A 20,838-nucleotide genomic window follows, 5' to 3' on the forward strand; every position below is an offset into this window, starting at 1 on the left:
GTGGACTAAAAACTTTCTTCATTGAAAACAAACCTTTTCTGGACAAAAACTAGACTAAAACTAAATAAAAACTCACAAAGAACAGCTAAAACTATAAGAACATTTATAAAAGAAAAAAAAAAAAAAAAAAACAGAACAGATGAAAATATTAGAGAATGACGTCCAGTCTTATCTAATTGTAGCTCTATGGAAAGGCAGGACAAGCTGAAAAAGACTTAATCTAAAATTGTTTCAAATTGAAAGTAAATGAGCCCATTTCTTTCCAAAACTTGACTTCCATTCAGTCCCAGGAGAATTGTGGCACCTTGATGCAAAGACATGATTACTACTCTATGACTCTAAGTTTCATTTGACAAAATTTACAATAAATGTAACAGAAATGTAAAAACTGCATACCCTACATATGATTCAATTATGAGTTACTTTTTAGCAAAAGATTATGACCAAAACTAAACTGCTGCTAAAATTTTCATTGCTATTCAGCCTATGCTCCCAAAATGTTGCTCTAATCCTCTCTCCCTTCTTTAACTGTATATTTTGCCACACAAAAAACTGATTCATTTGAGGTCCCTTTATTCCACTTCCTGTATAATTTAACTCTGGCAAGTGGCAGGAGCTTCCTCTGCCCCGCTGTCCCTACACATAACATTATGCAGTGCTTCCCTATCTAATCGGCATTTATAGGCACAGTCATCCTCATTGATTTAAACGTTAACTCCCCTACCCACCTGTTGTTTTTTTGATATGCACTGCACTTTAGACTTACAAAATAAGAAATCGCTTAAGTGAAACTCGGACTACTGGACTAATTTCCAACAAATATAGTTTTGGTTACAAAAAGCTATCTGTAAGCACATTGTTAACACAAATGACTTTGTACCTGCAGCAACATTTGCTCCTGTTGAGAGATGTTTTCAAGAACAGTATAGTAGACGGGTGGACATTGACTCAAATCACACTAGAGTCACCAGATTTGATGACTTGAGATATGAACTTGGTTATATTAGAAAAGACTTGTGCTTGGACTTGAGCGTCTGTACTTGAAATGACTGATGCTTTAATTAAGGTAAAAAAATTACCAAACAATTTTTTTTTTTTTTTTTTGTGTGCATAGTGTTTCATGGCTCGCTTATTATGACTTAAAACATACACCATAGGGCTTGGACTAGGACCTTGTTAGTCTTGACTTATAACTTGACTTGTGACTTGACTATAATGAATTGAGAATTAGTTATGACTTGGGAAGTAAACCAATGGTGCATTATGTAATTTAATAGAAAAAGAAACCAGTGCTTCAAAATGTTAACAATGTTGTCAGTTCTTAATTTATATAAATTATTATTATTATTATTATTATTATTATTATTACCAGCGTTCAATACTATACAAGGGCTGGCTAGATAATTCTAATGTGTTTGGCACGTCTAAATGCATTTGTGCACTTACACTGGCTGGCCAATAGGTGACAGTGTGTGGTGTGACACATTGAAGTGAATTGAAGCTGATTTGTAAACCTCACACAAGAAATCAACCTTTGGATAGCTGTCTACTGCACTGTCCACCATGCAATAATTAATAACAAAACATTTTAGTTTTAATACGGCTGTACCCATATACTATATGTTGGGTTGTTATTGTTTTTTCATGGAAAAACCTTCTAAACATCTACAGGGCTTGGACAATGAAACTGAAACACCTGGTTTTAGACCACAATAATTTATTAGTATGGTGTAGGGCCTCCTTTTGCGGCCAATACAGGGTCAATTCGTCTTGGGAATGACATATACAAGTCCTGCACAGTGGTCAGAGGGATTTAAGCCATTCTTCTTGCAGGATAGTGTCCAGGTCACTACGTGATACTGGTGGAGGAAAAAGTTTCCTGACTCGCTCCTCCAAAACACCCTAAAGTGGCTCACCTAATATTTAGATCTGGTGACTGTGCAGGCCATGGGAGATGTTCAACTTCACTTTCAATGTTCATCAAACCAATCTTTCACCAGTATTGCTGTGTGTATTAGCGCATTAGTCCTCCTGACACACGGACACCGCCTTCAGGAATACGAATGTTTGAACCATTGATGCCACATGGTCCCTCACGAATGTTTACGGCTAGTCCTTGGCAGTGACGCGCCCATCTAGCACAAGTATTGGGCCAAGGGAATGCCATGATATGGCTGCCCAAACCATCACTGATCCACCCCCATGCTTCACTCTGGGCATGCAACAGTCTGGGAGGTACGCTTCTTTGGGGCTTCTCCACACCGTAACTCTCCCGGATGTGGGGAAAACAATAAAGGTGGACTCATCAGAGAACAATACATGTTTCACATTGTCCACAGCCCAAGATTTGCGCTCCTGGCACCATTGAAACTGACGTTTGGCATTGGCATGAGTGTCCAAAGGTTTGGCTATAGCAGCCCGGCCGTGTATATTGACCCTGTGGAGCTCCCGACGGACAGTTCTGGTGGAAACAGGAGAGTTGAGGTGCACATTTAATTCTGCCGTGATTTGGGCAGACGTGGTTTTATGTTTTTTGGATACAATCCGAGTTAGCACCCGAACATCCCTTTCAGACAGCTTCCTCTTCCACAGTTAATCCTGTTGGATGTGGTTCGTCCTTCTTGGTGGTATGCTGACATTACCCTGGATATCGTGGCTCTTGATACATCACAAAGACTTGCTGTCTTGGTCACAGATGCGCCAGCTAGACGTGCACCAACAATTTGTCCTCTTTTGAACTCTGGTATGTCACCCATAATGTTGTGTGCATTTCAATATTTTGAGCAAAACTGTGCTCTTACCCTGCTAATTGAACCTTCACACTCTTCTCTTACTGGTGCAATGTGCAATCAATGAAGACTGGCTACCAGGCTGGTCCAATTTAGCCATGAAACCTCCCACACTAAAATGACAGATGTTTCAGTTTCATTGTCCAACCCCTGTATAATACATTTCAGTAATACACATTTTAATCACTTATTGACGACTTAGAGAATATACAAATCAACTATGGTTTAGATGGTCAGATTGTAGAAATAAAGAAAAACGTTCAGAAAAAATGTAACATTTAAAAAAAAGAACAAACAAATCAACCAATAAAAAACCTAACTTATAGGATTGACAGAAATGAAATTGTTCAGAGATCAACGGACTATTTGATATTGTCTGTTTATTTGTGATGATTCGGAACACTGTGTTTGCCCAGTAATTTATTTTTATGTTTGCTACTTATGACTGGATGAAAACCAGTTATAAGAATAAAAATGAGAACTGATGCCTAGATGCCTAAATGAGAACGGATGCCTCACCCAAGGCACTATTTCTGTAAGAACTGTCCCTGGTATTTGGATATTGAAACGAGTCCGGACAAAGATTGCACTTTGAAAGGAAACAGCAACATGCATAACTTCCTATCAGCACCCTCTCGCTATTCTTCAGGGTTCCAATGCTGACGAGCCTCATCTCAGTGTGTTTCTCCAGCTGCAACATGACAGACAAGGAAGCCCTGCACAGGATAATAAGGGGACCCGAGAAGGTCATTGGAGTACTGTTGAGATTATGCACTTTATATTATCAGGCTTCTTTTACATGTTTTTATCTAGTCATTTTGATTTTTATCTATTTGTTTTTGAATCTGAATCGGGCAATCTCAAGGTCCCTGTTCTCTTTTGGTTGCTTTTACTAATACAATAAAATGACAAATGAGGTGTTATAAGCAAGTTTGCATCCTTCATTGTAGGCCTGTCAGTTCTGGTTTTGACAATTCTAACGTGTAAAATGTCCACATGCCATCTAATGGGAAACAGGCTAAAAATAAATGCGTTGTTTCTGTTGCATTCATTATTTCTATTTTTAGCAAACAGCTGGAGTAAACCGAATGAAATATACGAGCCTCGAGATTGGTCACAAAGCCATTATCTAAACTGGGTGCTGAAGCTCTGCATTTTCACAATCTAATATGCTTTTTTTTTTTAGATCACATGGTCTCCTGTTTGTCTGTTTCACTTCTCTCTTTTTTTTTTTTTTGCAGGATTGCAAAGAAAAATGAGAAAGTAAAGTCAAAACCTGATTTGTTTTTGTCAAGTTCTTATTTTATTTTTCCAGCTCACACTGCTCAGCTGACCTATGTGCCACTCAGGCATCAAACAGGTCCATAAACTCACAGGATGAATCATGTTTCTCTCCCATGCATAATAGACAACTTAGGAGACACAAATTGGTTCTACGGTCCTACTGGCCACTTTTTCTCCAGTTAAATCAACACATTTTTCCTTTTGAAAGTATGATAGCAAAGATGGTGAACAGAATTTTCTAGGTTTGCAGCCATTGCTCTGCCAATCTCATCTTTTGCCACAGTTTTAAAGCTTCCACAAAGTAACAGCTGAAATCCAGTCATACAGGAAATTAACTGGGGGGGGTGATGCATCTGTCAGTTCCCGTGAGAGATCTTTGCTGTATTTTATTTCTCCTATTAGTTCCTATTGATAAACAGGTCAGCCTTCTTCCTTATTTTGTCTTACACTTGTACACTTTCCTCATTTTGAAATCACATTTAAGCAAAAAAAAAAAAAGATTAATCTCCAGCCAGATTTAGGGGTAAAGTAATCTTTTAATTTTACCATCATGTTTCTTTTGACTTTAAGTACTAACGCGTGTTGTCACCCGGCCCGAATCCTCACTTGAATTTGATAGATAATCTGTGGAGGGAGCTGAAGATTAGGGTGATGGCAAAGAGGCCTTCCAGCCCCAAATATTACTCATTAAAACACCAGTGGAACCATGCAAAAAATTATCGGCAAATACAAAAGGGATTTAATTGCTATAATGGAAATTCATTTTTTCTATTAATTATTGAGAGGAGTATAAATAAGTTCAAAACTGTTATTTTTAAAATATAATTTCATTCATTTATTTATTTATTACGTAACTGTATTTGTTCAATAAAAAAATCTACATTTCCGACGGAGTTTTCTTTCGATAGGCGGAGTTGTGATCACATGACCAGGCAGCGTCCAGCTGGGTAATCATGGCGGCTGTCTCTGGATGTGAACGGCAGATGTAGCGTTTTCTCCGTCAGCGCGGTTGTTTGATCCACTCCACGGACTTTGATCCGGACATCAGGGAGCAGAGGGACAGTAGCCCCACATGGAGACATGAGGAAGTGGAGGACCGACGCTCTCTGAGGCGGCTGCAACATGAAGGCTCTACTGAGTCTTCGGACGCTGTGATTCCTGATGATTGCTTTTCTCAACCAAGGCGCTGAATAGTATTTTTGTCGAGTTAATTATTTGTATTTTTTTATTTATTTGCAGACTGCTTCTTGCCGATGTTAATTCCGGTGCTCTTTTCTGCATGCTTTCAGCAAGCTGCATTGTTTTATGGAGCAGCTACATTCCAGCATCAACACCTTAGTGAAGGTCCTACTAGTGTGATGATGGCCAGTCTGAATCTCTGTTGTCTATGACAGTTTGTGCTTCTGCTGCTTCTCATGCCTCTCTCAGTAATAACACTATGATAGGCTCCCCAGATGTGGTAGCTTTCACTAAAGAGGATGAATATGGGCAGACAGTTCCAGAGCCTTTGGATCTCCCAGAGGAGTTTTCCATACCCCTCCACCCGCTGGCAGACTCCAATCCTTGGGCCAAAACCTCCTACGCCAAGTTCACCAAAGACTTCATCCTCATCTCGGAGTTCTCTGAGCAAGTCGGCCCTCAGCCTCTCCTCACCATCCCAGATGATCCAAAAGTCTGCGGGACCTTTGATCTTAACTACTTTTCCCTACGGATCATGTCCGTGGACTACCAAGCCTCTTTTGTGGGGCATCCGCCTGGCAGCGGTTATCCGAGGCTCAGCTTTGTGGAGGACTCGAGGGTTGTCTTGGGAGACTCGAAGGAGGGAGCTTTTGCGTATGTCCATCACTTCACACTTTACGACTTGGAGGCAAGGGGCTTTGTGCGGCCCTTCTGCATGGCGTATGTAGCAGCAGATGAGAAGAAAATCATGCTCCAGTTTCAGGAGCTGTCCCTCCGTTTCTCTCAAGCCTCTGAGTGTCTAAAAGCCGGGAACAGAAGAGCATTCGCCAAGGAACTCCAGAGGAAGCTCCAGGACCTGGAGTAAGAGCCTTATTTAAAATTTTACTTACTATCTTACATAGAAGGGGTTCTAAAGTTTCTTGTTGAAAAGTCTAAAACTGATTTCTACATAAGGTCGAAGGTCTGGAATAACAAGTGCTGAGGGGTGGCACATGGTGTAGAAGTAGAGCAGCTGTCTTGGGTTTGATTTCTGACCCTGGGAGCTTTGCTGCATGTCTTCCCTCCTTCTCTCTTTGGCTAGTTCCTGTCGGTATTGTGTGAAATAAAGGCCTCTAGTGCCACAAAATAAGAAAAAATGTATATGGTAAATTCAGGATTTGTCTAACATTTACACATAGTAAAATAAATATGCAATATATACATACAGCATTGCCAATGCCTAAAACTGTTATGTTAGTTTAAATCAAAGTTATGGCCGGTAAAAGTTGACACAGGTAAAAAAAATAAAATTAAAGTATTATCTACTTGTCTGTCAAGTTTCGGCACTCTTCCATAATTCTTTTTGTAAAATCATAGGTCTTCAAAACTCTTACTTGGGTTTTATAAAGCTGCTATAACATTCTAAAAACTGTGTGGGTTTTGCACTTAGGTTTTATCATTTATTTGAAAGGGCCCTCCGCCTCGACACATTCAGCTACAAATATTTTACAATAAACTCGGATCTCACTTTGCTGAGGAAACTTGGCACCAGGTGAAGTTAGCTAAGGTGCAAGGCTAATGCTACCATAGCTTTTTTGATATGACTTGTTGAATTTTATTTATTGTTCCTGGCAATAGAAAACCCCGTTTCAGTCAACCTCGAATTACTCGTGCTCATACTCGACGTAGAGCCGCCTAGCCCGGACACCACCTTCAGCTCCTCCGGGGGGGAGCCTAAGGTGTTCCCAGGCCAGCCGAGAGACATAGTTCCTCCAGCGTGTCCTGGGCCGTCCCTTGGGCCTCCTCCTGGTGGGACGTGCCTGGAACACCTCTGGAGGAGCAGTGTCTCTACTTTTAGCTCTTCCCAGATGGTTGAGCTCCTCACCTTATCTCTAGGGAAGTGCCCGGCCACTGGGACCTCAAATTAAATCACCAAAATTGCCAAATTCTATCATATTCCTCTGTTTTTTATGTCCACTGTTATGACTCGGTTCGCATCTCGGTAATCATAGTGCCCAAAAAATAAGGTGTGGACGGGTTCTGGATTGACTAGCTAAATAGGAATATGTGCCTGCATTTTGAGAACCGCTGCCATAAAGGGTCTGTTGTTTAATTTACAGTAACTGTAATGATCGCCTAAAGGGTTGTGTATGAAGATATACCTGAAATTATGTGCTTCCTACAAGTTTTTAGGATTAGGCTAACACCTACTCCAATGAACAAAAACATGTTACACTTTGTCCAAATCAAACCAGGCAAATATCCAGAAGCAGTAAAGCGGTTACATGAGAACATTACCATCAAAGCTCTGTTTTTCAAATGCATTACCATAGCTGGTTATTAGTAAGTTTGTCCATGGAAGCAAACGTTTATGGCAGCGAGTGATGTGCACGAAGAGCATGTGCACTATATATAGGTGCGATGAGTCATCTATATATGATATGCACCATGTAGTTTGTAGCTTTTCAGGGCCGACCTGATAGTTTGTAGTTTTTAGAGGTGCATTAACTCAATACAGTGCTACATTAATCTGGGAGGGATTAGACATGAATTTACAAACAATGGAGTCCATCATTATTGATTCTGAATTACTCACATGTGGAAAACATTGCAGAATGCTGCCAATCAGCTACATGGGGCCAGAGGTCGAGGTTCAGTGGTTAAAGAAACTGTTAAAAAAAACAATGGGTACATGAGATGAGCAAATCTTGTCTTATCTAAAACAACTCTGGCCTCATAAGCCTGCAGGTAAGAAATTGACAGCTTTTATGTGCTTTACTGAAACCATTCAGAAAACAGATTATCTGCTTGCATATTAAATGCATGTCAGAGTAATAAGGGAAAAAAAGTTTTAAGTATGGCTTGTTAGGAAGGATTGCAGAGAGAGAGTCTGTCTTTCTTTTAAAAAAGGAATGACAGCACGGCTTAGATGTGCAAACTTTAATTTTATATAAACCACAAAACTTCCTGAACAGTGTACGCTGAACAAACAAAACCAGAGTGGACCAGTTTGATTATAATGGCCAGTGTTAAATGTTGAAACCTAAAATGCAGCATTTGCAAATCATACCACCTGTCAAGCACGGGGGCAGAGGCGTGATGATTTGGGTTCGCTGCCACAGGACCTTGGCACTCTCTTTGCACTAAGATGACCAAGCCCTCCTGTGTACAGGTCCTTCTCAAAATATTAGCATATTGTGATAAAGTTCATTATTTTCCATAATGTCATGATGAAAATTTAACATTCATATATTTTAGATTCATTGCACACTAACTGAAATATTTCAGGTCTTTTATTGTCTTAATACAGATGATTTTGGCATACAGCTCATGAAAACCCCAAATTCCTATCTCACAAAATTAGCATATCATTAAAAGGGTATCTAAACGAGCTATGAACCTAATCATCTGAATCAACGAGTTAACTCTAAACACCTGCAAAAGATTCCTGAGGCCTTTAAAACTCCCAGCCTGGTTCATCACTCAAAACCCCAATCATGGGTAAGACTGCCGACCTGACTGCTGTCCAGAAGGCCACTATTGACACCCTCAAGCAAGAGGGTAAGACACAGAAAGAATTTCTGAACGAATAGGCTGTTCCCAGAGTGCTGTATCAAGGCACCTCAGTGGGAAGTCTGTGGGAAGGAAAAAGTGTGGCAGAAAACGCTGCACAACGAGAAGAGGTGACCGGACCCTGAGGAAGATTGTGGAGAAGGCCTGATTCCAGACCTTGGGGGACCTGCGGAAGCAGTGGACTGAGTCTGGAGTAGAAACATCCAGAGCCACCGTGCACAGGCGTGTGCAGGAAATGGGCTACAGGTGCCGCATTCCCCAGGTCAAGCCACTTTTGAACCATAAACAGCGGCAGAAGCGCCTGACCTGGGCTACAGAGAAGCAGCACTGGACTGTTGCTCAGTGGTCCAAAGTACTTTTTTCGGATGAAAGCAAATTCTGCATGTCATTCGGAAATCAAGGTGCCAGAGTCTGGAGGAAGACTGGGGAGAAGGAAATGCCAAAATGCCAGAAGTCCAGTGTCAAGTACCCACAGTCAGTGATGGTCTGGGGTGCCGTGTCAGCTGCTGGTGTTGGTCCACTGTGTTTTATCAAGGGCAGGGTCAATGCAGCTAGCTATCAGGATTTTTTGGAGCACTTCATGCTTCCATCTGCTGAAAGCTTTATGGAGATGAAGATTTCATTTTTCAGCACGACCTGGCACCTGCTCACAGTGCCAAAACCACTGGTAAATGGTTTACTGACCATGGTATCACTGTGCTCAATTGGCCTGCCAACTCTCCTGACCTGAACCCCATAGAGAATCTGTGGGATATTGTGAAGAGAACGTTGAGAGACTCAAGACCCAACACTCTGGATGAGCTAAAGGCCGCTATCGAAGCATCCTGGGCCTCCATAAGACCTCAGCAGTGCCACAGGCTGATTGCCTCCATGCCACGCCGCATTGAAGCAGTCATTTCTGCAAAAGGATTCCCGACCAAGTATTGAGTGCATAACTATACATGATTATTTGAAGGTTGACGTTTTTTGTATTAAAAACACTTTTCTTTTATTGGTCGGATGAAATATGCTAATTTTGTGAGATAGGAATTTTGGGTTTTCATGAGCTGTATGCCAAAATCATCCGTATTAAGATAATAAAAGACCTGAAATATTTCAGTTAGGGTGCAATGAATCTAAAATATATGAATGTTAAATTTTCATCATGACATTATGGAAAATAATGAACTTTATCACAATATGCTAATATTTTGAGAAGGACCTGTAAACTAAAGCGTGTCTTGAATATGAAGCTAAGTATCTGACAGTGGAAGCTTCAGATTGTCTGAATTGCCTGATTAGAGTTTGTGAGGTAGGAGGTTACACTGCCCCCTTGCCTTTTGCAATTTTGATCATTTTGTGTAAAACTTTTTTGGTATGAAAAGGAGCTGCCTGTCTCAGGGCACTCTGTATTAAGAATTTATCTAATAGTGGTAAAATTTCTTACCTGCTTTGACAGACGATGATTTAAAGTTTTGGAAAAAATCTCAAAAATATTGAATATCGTAAAAAAGTTAAATTTTTGTTGTCACTTATTTCAGATATTCAAGCTCGTGTATTATATAGATTTATTACGCAGAGTTTAATATATTTTAAGCCTCTATTTGTTGTAGTTTTATTTCTTCTAGATAATGAAAACCCAAAATTCAGTGTCTCAGAAAACTAGAATATTAATAAAATTGGATAAGATCAATAAAAGGGGATATCTTAAACAGAAATGTCAGGCTTTTGAAAAGTATTTTCATTTCTATGCACTCAGTACTAGGTTGGCGCTCGTTTTGCCTGAACTACTCCATCAATGCGGCGCGGCATGGAGGCGATCAGCCTGTGGTTCTGCTGAGGTGTAATGAAAGGCCAGGTTGCTGTGATACCTGCCTTCAGGTCAGCTGCATCATTGGGTCTGGTTTTCCTTATCTTCCTCTTGACAATACCCCAAAGATTCTCTACGGGGTTCAGGTCAGGCCAGCTTACTGGTCAATCAAGCACAGTAGCACCATGGTCATTGGATCAGCTTTTGGTTCCTTTGGCAGCTCTTTCTTGTACCTTAATTGCACTCAACATTTTTGCAATATTCAACTATAATATTACATTTGCGCTGCTTTTTCATAGTGCTACTATAAACAGATTGGTAAATTAGGTGAGCTCTATCATTATAACCTTGATTTCTAAAATGTTCAAATAATCAAAGTATTAACTATTTAAGTATTTAAATCCTGACAAAATAATGAAAAGAAATCAGTTGCAGACAATCATTGGTATTTTTAGAACCGTGCAATGAAATGTCTCGCTGCATCTGTTTTGCTCTGCTCAGGTACACCCACTCTGTGCTGCAGCGAGAGGAGGGCCTGCAAAGAGGGGCGGGTCCTCAATGCGTTTACTCTGCCACCACCGTGGAGAAGGCGAATGAGCTTGCAAACGTAGAGAAGAGCATTTATGAACACAGAGACCTTCTGAAACAGATCAGCGCCTACCATCGGCGTCCACGACGGGATCCGCATGCCGTCTCATGTCAGAAGTGTATGAGTGAGTGCTTGAGAGAATGTGAGGAGCTGTTGGACAAATACGCCAAGTTTGCAAATCCCCTTGGTTACAGCGAAAGGCCTCCCAAAAGAGAAGGTGGGCAAAGTCAATTTGATGATGACCGAGGGCAAGAAGAGGTGGATGATGAAGGTATTAAACGAAGGCCATCGTACACGCCACAGCTGATCAAAGCCAAGTCTGCCAAGTGTTTTGACAAACGCCTCAAGACCTTGCAAGAACTGTGCGAGGAGACTTTCTACGAGGCCACTGTGGATCTTTTGAAGGAGACGGAGAGGAGTTTCCGTGGCAACCTGTGTTACCTCTACACTCGCCGCCTGGACAAGGCACTGCACAGGAAGCAGAAAATTGTCAGCTTCCTGTTTGAGGAAGACCTCAACGATAATTTGGAGGATGAAGCTGAGACACTAAGACCATTCTGTGCTGTGAATCACGCCATAGACAACTACGTGCACTTAAATCCACCTCATATTGTCCTGGGATCAGAGGCTCTTGAGCTTGATGGGTTGAAACCTCAAGGTACACTAGACCTGATGCGTGAAACCACCACTGCTCAAGAGCTTGGACTTCTGGGAAGCCATCTGGAGTCCTCTCCCTCAGACCAGACCTTGGAGACACAGGAGAGCTCAGAAGGGACCAAAAGCTTCAGCAGCGATAAGAGTGGAACAGACCAAGGAGAGAAGCAGGAGAGTCTGGCGAGTAGGAATACAGAATGTCCTGATCCATACTCAGAATTGACACCAGAACCTGACCAAATCACTTACCCAGAGAGAGAAAGCAGTAGTGAGGACTGTGATATTGGACAAGACCAGACCCCCATGTCTCTGCTGGAAATAGCGTCTGAGCTGGAGGCCAGGAAGGATGATGAGTGTGAGGTGGGAACTCACTCAGAACTGCTGGTTCCCATGGACACAGCTTGCTGTATGGCCCAAGAGGGTTTTCTTTATGAATCAGCTGACCCTGATGCGGGTCCAAATTCTAACCTGAACCCCTCTCAGATTCTGGTGGTCAACCAGGAGCCCCATGCCCTTCACCTTATCCAGGATGAATACACGGTGGGTTCCCCGTGCTCAGAACGTCCAGCAACAGGGTTGGAGCTTCCTGTGGGCACTCTTGGCGATGCAGTTTCGCAGACCTCTGTGGAGGATGGGTCGGACTATACCATGAGTGCTTCCATGGGCTCTGATCGGGCCGCCTCACCCCTCGGCTACGGGGGATCGGTGACCCTCCGTCAGAGGAAAAAAGCCGGTCAAGGCGCTTTGAAGTTTGTGCGTCAGTACTCGTTTGCCATGCAAGCCCTGTGGTGTCTGCTGAGCGGCAGAACGCTGGTGGTCCTCGGGGCGGACGAGGGGAGAGTTCGCCGCCTTGTGTCTGCTCTGGTGCTCTTTGTACCCAGCCCCGGGAAGAGTGGAGAGAGGGTTCAACCCTGGCTGACCAGTTCCTTCACCCTCACTGACCTTCATAGGTGGAAATTAATTGGACTGCAAAGGTAAGAATCAGTGATTTTAGGCTTTTAACTCGATGTACAGAGCCCCGTGAAATATTTATAAACATGGATGTTTTTTTTACATATTGTCGTGTTGCAGTTTTACATTTTGTCATGGCACAGTTGGTAGCACAGGCGCCTTGCAGCAAGAAGGCCCTGGGTTCGACTCCCAGCCAGGGCATGGAGTTTGCATGTTCTCCCCGTGCATGCGTGGGTTCTCTCCGATTACTCCAGCTTCCTCCCACAGTCCAAAAACATGACTGTTAGGTTAATTGGTTTCTCTATATTGCCCTTAGGTGTGAATGAGTGTGTGCTTGGTTGTTTGTCCTGTGTTTGTCTGTGTTGACCGGCGATTGACTGGCAATCTGTCCAGGATGCACCCTGCTTCCCGCCCATAGACTGCTGGAGATAGGCACCAGCTTCCCTGCGACCCACTATGGAAGAAGTGGTAGAAAGTGACTGATGTTTCAACTATGACTCTATTGTATTTTATTTGCATACTAGGTGATAAACCAGCACAAAACAGAGTAGAACTGTGCAGTGAAAGGAAAATGATACATGGTTTTCAACATTGTTTACTAATAAGTCACAAGTGTGGCATGCATATGTATTTGGGTCCTTTTACTCTAATACCCATATAAAATTCAGCTCAACAAATTGCCTTCAGAATTCAACAAATCTGTTATTAAGCTGCACCTTTTCTGTAATTTAAACTCATCTCGCTTAAATCCAGCTGTTCTGTGAAAACCTCAGGGGTTTGTTAGAGAACATTCATGAACAATCAGCATCATGAAGACCCAGGAACACAGCAGACAGGAAAGGGAGGAAGTTATGTAGAAATAAAGCAGGGTTAGGTTATTAAACAAAATACCAAGCTTTCTATTTATCACAGAGAACTGTTCAATCCAAGCATCTGACAATGGAAAGAGAATGAAAGAAACCTACCAATACAGACTGGACACGGAAAACGGTAATCAGATCGAAGAGACCAGTGGTAACTTTGGAGGAGATCCAGAGATCCAGAGCTTGGATGCGAGAACCTGTCAACAGCACAACTACTAGTGGTGCACTTTAGAGATCTAGCTTTATGGAAGAGTGGCAAGAAGAAAGTTACTGCTGAAAGAAAACCTGTTTTGCAGTTTGTCACAGTAAACGTGTGGAAGGAGATGCCTACATGCAAAATGCTAACACTACTTCACCCTGAATGCACTACTCCCACCATGAAATACTGCAGATGCAGCTTCATGCTGTCAGGAATTCTTCAGGGACAGGGAGGATGTTAAGGAATGATGGGTTAATAGAAACCCTGTTAGAGGCTGCAACAGACTTGAGTCTGGGGCAGAGGTTCACCTTACAGCAGGGCGACGATACATACAGCTAGATCTATAATTTAACAGTGTGGAATGCATTAAATTCATGTTAGAGTGGCCAAGTCAAAGTCCAGTCTAAAGCCCATTGAGAATCAGTGGTTTGATCAAAGATGGTCTCCAGCCTGTCTGACCGAGCTTGAGCAGTTTTGCGCAATTATGTACAATTTTATCTTGATCTATCACATATAAAGTGATTAATATACATTAAGGTTTGTGATGGAATGTGGCAGAATGTTCAGCAGGTATCAATCATTTTTTTAAGGCAGCATTTGCTGCAGAACAAGAAATCAGACATGTCACTATTCACCAGAATGAAACCTTCAGTTTCTGAGGGTTTTGCAGAGTTTCTGCAACAGTTAAATTTGAAGCTGATGATATCATCACCTGTAGCTTATCACCATGTAGGTTCTATCATTCCACAGTTACTCATCTGCTCTGACTCAGCCCTCGATGACTCACGCTGACAACCATGCAGCTTTTCATGCACATCTGTCCATGAACGTTTCTTTTCTGCTCGGTTTCTGCAAACAGAACCATGACTTTTCAACACTTCGAGGCATTTTTAAAGGAGAGGAACAAAAGCAAATAAGAAATGAAATCTGAATCTAAAAATCAGGAGAGCGTTTAGCTGATTTGAAAACATGATTCTTATTCAGTATTTTTTGAGTTCATGAGCTTTAAATTACACATTATGTATAAAATCTCCTAGTTTTGGGCATTTTGAGTGAAAAGAGTTCAAGAAGAACATTTAAAAACCAATCAGGATAAAATGCACCAAGTGGTGACCCCATTTGTCAAGTCAGCGTGTGCTTTTATCGTTGCATTCTTACACTCTTCAAATGATGCATCTGCAGGCAAATATACTTCTTTTTATATATATATATATTGGCTGCGACAAGCACACTCTCATGTTTAGGTAGTTTAAAAATCAAAGAGAAGAAACTGTAAAGAAACGAGAGGTTTTTGTTTCCCTTTTAATTGTGCATATAGAATTTGAAGTTAACATTTACTTATCCTGACATTAATGCCCTTAAATTATGGACTTTAATAATTGTTCAGAACTCTTTATTATCCACAGTCAAGAACACGAATGGAGTTTAGGATAGACATTTCAATTTGTTGTGGATTTTCTCTAAGGAACAGAAGCAAAGTCCTACATGCAGGTTCAAAATAAACATGATATTTTGGGTAAAAGTCCCTTAACAACATGCACCTCAACCACGTGCTTTTTGCAAGGTTGAGGTCAAGGCTGTTCCAGAAGCTAAATGTTAGCTGGCTTTACTGTTTATTAAACCAGTTTAAATGTGTGTTTTGGGTCATTCTCCTGTCAGCCACCCAGGTGTGTCAGTTTCTTTTTATTTGAAGTGAAGTTGATGCATTTTTTAGATTGTCCTACTTCTTGTTGTTCCATCATCTTTACCCACACGATTATCCTGCCACCAACATGCTTGACAGCTGTTGGTGTTTTTAGGTTTATAAGCTTCAGCTTGAGACTTACAGATATACTCCTTGTCATTGGGACCAAATAGCTCTGTCTTGTTTTCACTTGCTGCACCTTTTCATTTCATGTTGATCTCAAACTGGTTTGCTTTGGACAGTGTCATTGATTTTTGTTAAAGGTATGAGGTTGTGGTCGGCTTGAGCCTCGGCAGTTCCTGTGCTGTTCCTGATCATGCTAACTAATTTTAGGTCATCTGAAGGTCAGAAGGTTGTAACTTTTACACATTGAGGTGTTTTAACAGGACAGTGTTCCCAAACACACGTCAAACTGGTTTGGGAAATTGATAAAGCAGGTTTGCATTAGGTTTCTGGAATGACCTTGACCTATTGAAAGGTTATGGATTGTGCTTAAAAGTCTGATCAGGAATGTAGCCAGTTTACATGGACTTTGCCATTTCTGCAAATGAGATTGATTAATTATGCCAGGAAATTGTTGATGGCTTGAAAAAAAAAACATGTGGTGCAACTCGCTAAAGGGTGTTTAAGTGGATGTCAGTGGGGTGTGTATGTATGCATTTGACTCTAGATGTGTAGTTGTACCCCAGTGTGGATTAGAGATTAATCACAAAAAAATTCAAATCAATCTAATCCTGCCTGTTGTGTAATCATTCATCTTGAGTCAAAAATCATTAAAAGCCCAAAAGGAATGACATTTGCTTTCGTGATGATTGTATGCAAAGTTCTGCTTTGTGATTTTTTTTCTTACAGGGTTGCATCTCCAGCCAGCTCCAGCGCACTCTACTCCCTGTCCCGCTACAGCCGCTACATTTCCATCCTGGACGTCGACATGAAGACCCTGCGCTGCCCGCAGTACCGCGGCCAGCTCCTCGCCAACATGGCCGACCACCGCACCTACATCCGCCGCGGCTCAACCTACTTCCTCCACCTACAGAGCACGCTCTGTCGCCTGGCAGCCAAGGCTTTCCTGCTCACTTTCACGCACCACCTCCACCTGCCGGTCAGCCCCACGGAGGGGCCCAAGGTGGTGGAGGCCAGACGGCGGTGCTTCCTGCAGGAGCAGCTGGGGCTGGATGAGGAGGACATGCAGATCATGCTCTACCTCAGCCGGCTCATCACTCAGCAGTACCTGCAGTCCGCTAATGGCAGCTGTAGTGCTGCTCTACCATCCTTTAGTTTTAACTACATAACCAGCGTTTTATACAAAATCTGATTCTGCAGGACAAGCTGGATCCTTACCAACACCTTAGCAGACATCAGCGGTGATACTTTGGGTTCATTTGGACCAAAAGTGATCTGACTAAGGTTAAAATCTCTGCACTGATTGTTGTATCCATGTCTGGCTCGCTGTGCTTCTCTCTGATCTCACACCTTCCTCTGGTTGCAGAGAAAACCGAGCGCTGAATGTCTCTGCAGTGTCCTCTTCGCGACACTTTCATATCAGAGCAGATGAAGACTAGCTACACAGGCAGTCCTTTGAATTTTTGTTTTTCAAGTCCATACAAATGAAGCAAAAACAAAACTCTCACCCACTGGCAAAGAACTGTAGCATCACCACCGTCTGGTTTGACTTGGACCGGCTTGCCAGCAGGTTCAGCCTATGTGTCAACAGCTTTTATATCATTCACACGTAAACATGTTTTTCAGCACTGCAACACCACGTATGCTGACATTTTCTGTCCGCTGGGAACAGACGTCAGTTCGTGGAACACGGGCGCGTTGCACCTGGTTTTGTAACTAGCCCCTCTCTTTGGAAACTGACTCCCATCTGTCCTGTTTTTATGGTTTTGCTTCACTCAACAATATTTTTAGTTTTTGCAACCCACATTCTTGCAGAAACTGACACATGTCCATTTTGTTCCAAATAGCAATATCATTCAGAGTTGTTGCTAAGTAAATTCAATTTGTTCAAACCTTTTTTGGGGGGTTGGGATGTCAAAGGGGGATGAGAGCTACATCCTGTCGGTCCAGAGAAATAATGAAAGATTTTAAAGCTAGTTAATCTAAATGTATTGAATTTCACTGTTGTCTTAAAGTTGAGTGATGTGTTGTCAGCATGGGACATTCTTGTGTCAGAGTGATCATTGTGTTGCTAATATTTCAGTTTTGTCTCAGTAAGATTTACTGAAGCAATGGCTTTTTTTAAGCTCTTATGAATAAACTTTTGTTTCTCGTGCCAATAGAAGCCTAAGTTTCACTCCAGACACCTGCCTAACCTTTATTTATTAAATGCAGATGCACCAATCAGGCTTTTACTGGCTGAAACTGATTTTTTTTTTTTTTTAAATAAGAAATGCCCGTTGTAGTCGTGTTTTGTTTGTTTCTTTTGTCTGAGGACTATAACGCATTAAAGAAGAAATAATGTGCTGCAAGTTCCTTAAAGTAGTAGTTTTGAATCCACCAGAAACATAATTACTGAGTTTTATCCCTAAGAAACTTATGTCTGTGCATCGTAATAAATTAGAATATCATAAAAAGTAAATTTTTTTGCATTCATTTAAAATGTAAAACACACAATAGTTTATTTCAAGCTTTTATGTCTGTTAATTTTGATGATTATGACTGACCAATAATAAAAACCCAAAATTCAGCATCTCTCAAAATTAAAATATGAACTCAGACCAACAAGAATATGATATTTTTTTATATACAAATGTTTAGCCTACTGTAATGTATGTCCATGTATCATACAGTAGATGCACTCAATAATTGTTCCTTTTGCATAAATTACTGCATCAATGAGGTGTGGCATGGAGGTGATCAACTTGCGACGGCTGCTCTGACTTTTGGCTTGATAAAACAAAGTGGACCAACAGCAGCACATGACATGGTTCTCCAAATCATCACTGTCTGTGGAAAATTCACACGGGACCTCAAGCAGCTTTAATTATGTGCCTCTTCACTCTTCTTCCAGACTCTGGGACCTTGATTTAAAAACAAAAAGCCCACATGGCAATCCACATAGGCTTTTACTTCAGGATCCTCTCAAGCCTGTGGTTACTTCTGTTGCTTTTGTAAATGTTTTCAACCACAGTTTTTCCTTCCACTATACGTTCCATTATTATTCATATGTACAGCACTCTGAACAGCCAGCTTCCTTATCAATGGCCTTCTGTGACTTGTCTTAATGGTCAATGACTGTCTGCTGGGTAACTGTCGGGTCAACACTCTTCCCCAAAATGTGTAGGCCACAAAATGACATCTCTGAAATTAAATACTTTTATTTATTATTGGTATTAACTTATATTCAAATTTTGTGAGAGTGTGAATTTTGAGCCACAATCATCAAAGTGAACAGAAAAAAACTTGAAATATTTTGACTTTAATAAATGCAATAAATCAGCTTTTCAGTGATATTCTAAATTATTGAGATTCACCTGCATGTTGCTAATCATCTGATTTTTATAACCTTAGAACAGTGGTGGGAGTTCTTGGTATTAATGCAACTGATATTTGTGTGTGTTTGACTTGCTGATCACCAATCAGAGACAAAATGGGAACACTGTCTAATTCCTGATCTCTCGCCAATTAATTGGTGCATCTCGGTGGTTAAACCATTCCAGGATACAAGTTCCCCATGTCAGAGTTTCTGATTTGGGATTTAACAAACTAAAAATAAATCTTCAAAGAAGCTGCTAATCTTTGGGGGAGGTTATATCTCGTTTTGTGCTGTCTGTGATTCTGTAGGATGGTAATTACATGACTGCATGGTCAGAGTTTAATGTGAAAGGTCAAAAGTGCGGTTTTTAACTACCTTGTGGATATTTTTGCCGCATGTGATGAAGTGTTACACCCGATCAATTTGTTTTGTTTTGGTCATTTTCCTGTTCATGCAAAAAACAAACAAAAAAAAAACAACCTGAATGTAATCTGAGAAGCCATGCCGCTTATGTGCTTAACAAGTCGTCACCCAGTGTCCTTATGTTGCCATGTTGTGTCTGCTTTTTGTATCTCATCATCAGCAGACCGCTGAGTTCATTCAGCCCTGCAGGAATTTGAATAAAGCACGATGTGAATGTCCTGTTTGCCTTTTTGTTCGTTTGTTTTCACTTGCTGGTTGAAAACGTACAACTCTGCTGAACTTCCAATAAACCAACAGCCCCGTCTCTGTGACTTACTTCAGCGATGACGGATGTGCGAGCATCTGAGATGTCATGAATAATAAATGCTCATCTGCAAAACACTTCTAATTGCCCTGCTGGAGCAGCGGATGTAAAGGTGTCTGATGCGAAAACAAGCCTGCAACAATATGATCCATCATAACACTGCACTAAAAGGCGGGTGGGCGGCTCGGTGTGCAGCTTGTGATGTGAACTAGTTTGCCTCAGCATTTAGCGTGTAAAAACTGAATTTGATAGTCAATTTATGAGAGATGAGCTACAGGAGATGCTTTTTCTTTTGCAGAATCGATCAGAGATGCTCAGAGGAAGAGTTGATGCACTTTATCTATTTACCCTCCCTGCAGGTTAATATTGATCACATCTGTAATGAGATTGGTCAGAGTCAGAATATGAAAGAACATTCTGTGAAGGAGATACCAATGTTCTTAAAAGCAGCAGCGGTGAAGTCAACGTTTGAATAAAACATAAAATTATGTACAAAGGCCACATTTACTTTTTTTTGCTCCCTTGAATCCAAACTATGTTCTTATGTTTTAAAGTGGTCTGTCAGCAGTTCTAGCTTTTTTCAGAATATTAACTGCTTTTTCATTTTTGGTTTTCAGTCCATTATTTGTACCTGACCACTTTTGGGATTTTCTTTTAATTCAGTCTTTGGTATAGTATTCACAGACCTAGAACTCTTTCACATCTGAAGAATGCTTGGCAAATATTTCCTTATTTACAACAAGTTAATTATCGCTCATTGTGAACATCTTTGCATACTTTAAATGTGTGCATCGGTCGGCTGGCTTATGTGAGCCATCATGTTTATCTTCATCACTGAGATCAGTTACTCTCAGCTCTGCATATTTGTGTAGCTTGGAGGTGGAGTTGGGACATGATCTTGGGGATGAATAGGGGAAACTTTGCATTGATTCTGCTGTTATTCTGAAGTTCTACAAGCTCCATCTGGATACATCCAGGTTCTCTATCCATAGCAGAAGCGAACAGATATCCACAGAACCAAATTATTTTATTTGGCTCAAAGTCAGTGAATTAGGGTGAACTCACAGCACAAGATGTGTATTTTAAAACACATTGGA

The 20,838-nt window shown here is 41.2% G+C and overlaps 1 protein-coding gene across 1 annotated transcript; it reads left to right on the top strand.

The window, feature by feature from the left end:
* The first annotated feature begins 4,987 nt into the window (after positions 1–4,987).
* LOC124862260 (guanine nucleotide exchange protein smcr8a-like) lies at positions 4,988–19,479 on the top strand. The gene is made up of 3 exons (XM_047356078.1): positions 4,988–6,113; positions 11,095–12,810; positions 16,386–19,479. Exons 1-3 carry the CDS (start codon positions 5,461–5,463, stop codon positions 16,846–16,848), a joined length of 2,832 nt encoding a protein of 943 aa, XP_047212034.1. The 5' UTR covers positions 4,988–5,460; the 3' UTR covers positions 16,849–19,479.
* The last annotated feature ends 1,359 nt before the right edge of the window (positions 19,480–20,838 follow it).

This window comes from Girardinichthys multiradiatus, chromosome X (assembly GCF_021462225.1).
Source record: "Girardinichthys multiradiatus isolate DD_20200921_A chromosome X, DD_fGirMul_XY1, whole genome shotgun sequence".
Classification (NCBI taxonomy): domain Eukaryota; kingdom Metazoa; phylum Chordata; class Actinopteri; order Cyprinodontiformes; family Goodeidae; genus Girardinichthys; species Girardinichthys multiradiatus.

Excerpts from the sequence above, each read along its gene's own strand:
- LOC124862260 (XM_047356078.1), top strand. The coding sequence starts at position 5,461 with ATGACAGTTTGTGCTTCTGCTGCTTCTCATGCCTCTCTCAGTAATAAC. Across the intron at positions 6,114-11,094 it reads AGGAAGCTCCAGGACCTGGA|GTACACCCACTCTGTGCTGC; the intron begins GTAAGAGCCTTA and ends TGCTCTGCTCAG. Across the intron at positions 12,811-16,385 it reads AAATTAATTGGACTGCAAAG|GGTTGCATCTCCAGCCAGCT; the intron begins GTAAGAATCAGT and ends TTTTTCTTACAG.